At 46.3% G+C, this 3029-nt stretch overlaps 1 protein-coding gene across 1 annotated transcript in view; it reads right to left on the bottom strand.

Moving 5' to 3' along the window:
• LOC106813255 (canalicular multispecific organic anion transporter 2-like) overlaps nt 1–3029 on the bottom strand; it is a 33964-nt gene that overhangs the window by 6758 nt on the left and 24177 nt on the right. The window contains exon 13 of the mRNA XM_014817343.1: nt 2575–2740. Coding sequence (XP_014672829.1) covers nt 2575–2740 — 166 coding nt within the window. The remainder of the gene's footprint in view (nt 1–2574; nt 2741–3029) is intronic.

Here is a 3029-nt window from a genome sequence, read left to right as displayed (position 1 = left end):
GCTATGTTTATGCATTGTCATCTCATGGGTCTTTCTGTTGTTGGGGCGTTCATGGGAGTGTGTCTTTTTCTACAGGTGATAAAGGGAATGTAGCACATATTAGCTCAGTTATAGTAGCGTTAGGTTAGTAACGTTTGAAGCAATACTGTTGAAAATGCCGACTAACTGGATGCTGTAGATGCTGATCGCAGGTCCGCTCGAGTTCCACTTTTGACGGGAGTGTTAATATATGTGGTATGAACAAGAGCTAATATATCTGGTTTATTAGGTCTTGATATGTATGATATCTTGATGGTTTGACTCAGGAGGTGAGAGTGAGCGATTTTGGCGTCGAAGTGTAGAGACCACTGTCCTGCTCACAGAAATGACTGCTTGGTGCTGTCCTTGCTATGCAAGGTAAAAATTGTGACCATCAACATATTAACAACACATATGTGATTTTATATATTACTACCAGGTGGTAATACGGTAAACGAACCAGGTGGTAATACGGTAAACGTACCAGGTGGTAATACTGTAATACGGTAAACGTACGAGGTGGTACTACTGTAATACGGTAAACGTACGAGGTGGTAGTACGGTAGTACGGACGATACTCTGAATCGTAAATAAAAATTTTTCCCATCCTCTCCACCTGTGCGGCTTTTTCGAACAAGTCAACAGTATACACATGTGCATCTCACAATGCATGTGCATGGATGTCAGACGGACACATGTAGACATGAGTGCATGCATATCAGGGCCAACCCTGCCCTAAGCTTGACAATGCATATATGAGTGTATGTATACTGATATGTGTGTAATGCGACCAGCCTTGGCATAAGCGTAGTACCGAATAAACGAGTGTATGTAAACAGACTTGTGCATAGTGCAATCAACCTTGGGCCAGGCCTAGCACCGAATACACGAGCGCATGCATACACACATGTGTACGATGCGACCAACCTTGGGCCAGGCCCAGCACTGAATACACGAGCGCATGCATACAAACATGTCCACAACGTGACCAACCTTGGGCCAGGCCCAGCACTGAATAAACGAGCGCATGCATACAAACATGTCCACAACGAGACCAACCTTGGGCGAGGCCCAGCACCGAATACACGGACAGTCGGATGTTTCTCAGCGGTATGTCCTGCGTCCCATCGGGGTTCTGCTCGTCGTTGCTCCACGCACTCAGCCACAGGCTGGAGGCGACGTTCGCGACGTTTTGCAGTGCGAAGGAGCCGACCATGGTGATGCTGAGCGCCGTCGACACGTAGCGAAGGTACGTGAGGTAAATCGTGGCCTTCACCTGAAAACGCAAGATTCGACGTGGTCAGAATTTACCAATCGCAATCTTAGGGCGCGTTTGTTTGGTCGGATCCACGGATCTCGATCGAATGGATTCGTTGATCTGACTGTTTGATTGGTCGGATCACTTGATCTCGATCCACCAAACCCGACCCTGCTAGCGAGGTGGATTCGAACGGGATCCAATATGGTGGCCCGCACTTCAGCCAATCACAGCTTGTTCATTGTTATGAACCATCCCGTGATAGGTCACAGCGAAACGTGAACTGTTGAAAGCGAGTTTGCGTTTGTTTGGTCGGATCAGGATCACATGATCGCGATCCGACGGATTCGTCCCAAACAAACGCGCCCTTAGTTTCGATAGGCGAGGTGGAATCTGTTCGACGTTTTCGACTGTCGATTCTCGTAGGCGATTTCTCCGCATATCCGAACCGAATTGGAATTAAAATGAAATGAAACTGGATTTTCTGTGGGTATAATGAAAACTTGGGCATATACGTGCAAATACTTATTAACAGCACTTCACGATACTTTACGAATCCGCCGATCGTCATACCTGCCCAGTCTCGACCCCCTCCGCCTCAATCAGCTTGTTCAAATCTAAGCCTGGCACGCCGTCCGGCATCTGAGACATCTGAGACTTTGCGCGAGACATCTGAGACTTGACGCGAGTTATCTGCCGCGACATCTTGCGCTTAGTCTGCGAGTCTTCGCCCGAGCTTACTGTCGACAGCCGAGAGCTCAACCTGCACGAACGCAAGTCACCCTTCGATTAAATACATTCTCAAACACAAATCTATACACCCAAGTAGCAGAAATGTAATTTACACTCTGATTAAATAAATTCTCAAACACAAATCTATACACCAAGTAGCAGAAATGTAAATCACCCTCCAATTTATATATATATATATGTGTGTGTGTGTTATATATGTTGATGGTAATATTTTTAGCCTTGCAGTAGCAAGGACAGCACAATGGCAGGTAATTTTCTGTGAGAGGACATGTTGTCTTCTACAGACTACGCCAAATCGCTCACTCACTCCTGAGTAAAACCATCAAGATATCATACATATCAAGACCTAATAATACATGGATATTATTAGCTCTTGTTCATATCAATATATGCATACACTCCTCGTAAAAGTTGGACTCGAGGAGCCTTGCGATCAGCATGTACCAGCACAGTTAGTGGCGATTTTTCAACGTGATTTCTTAACGTTGACTTAACCTAACTTGCTACTATACTGAGCTAGATATGTGAGAATTTCCCTTGATTACCTGTATGAAGAAGTATAACACTCCCAGTGGAATCGCCACAAAGATGAAGTACCAGGTGGAGATGACAATGATAATAATAGCGCCCATCACAGAGAAGAATATGCTCAAAAACTGGCTGAAGTTCATCGGTAGAGTGTTGTCTATAATGTCTACATCTTTAGCCATTCTGCATCGCAAAAAAATAGCAACTCATTAACATTGTTTTCAATGCTTCGCGGCCAAGCACCACATTTGAAAACATCCTGCAACGACAATAATTCGCTAGAGCTGTCTGCCAGTCGCGACAGGCGGGACAATCGACTGGCTCCGTCGCTATCGGAGGTCGTGGCCTTCACGACCCCCGTCACGTACCTGTTAACTATGCGGCGCGCACCTGTTAACGATGCGGCGCGCACCTGTTAACGATGCGGCGCGCACCTGTTAACGATGCGGCGCGCACCTGTTAACGATGCGGC

Source organism: Priapulus caudatus, unplaced genomic scaffold (genome assembly GCF_000485595.1).
Source record: "Priapulus caudatus unplaced genomic scaffold, Priapulus_caudatus-5.0.1 Scaffold746, whole genome shotgun sequence".
In the NCBI taxonomy this organism is placed as follows: Eukaryota; Metazoa; Priapulida; class Priapulimorpha; order Priapulimorphida; family Priapulidae; genus Priapulus; species Priapulus caudatus.
Note: the sequence above shows the minus strand (reverse complement) of the source record. Positions and strands in the feature narration are given on the sequence as shown.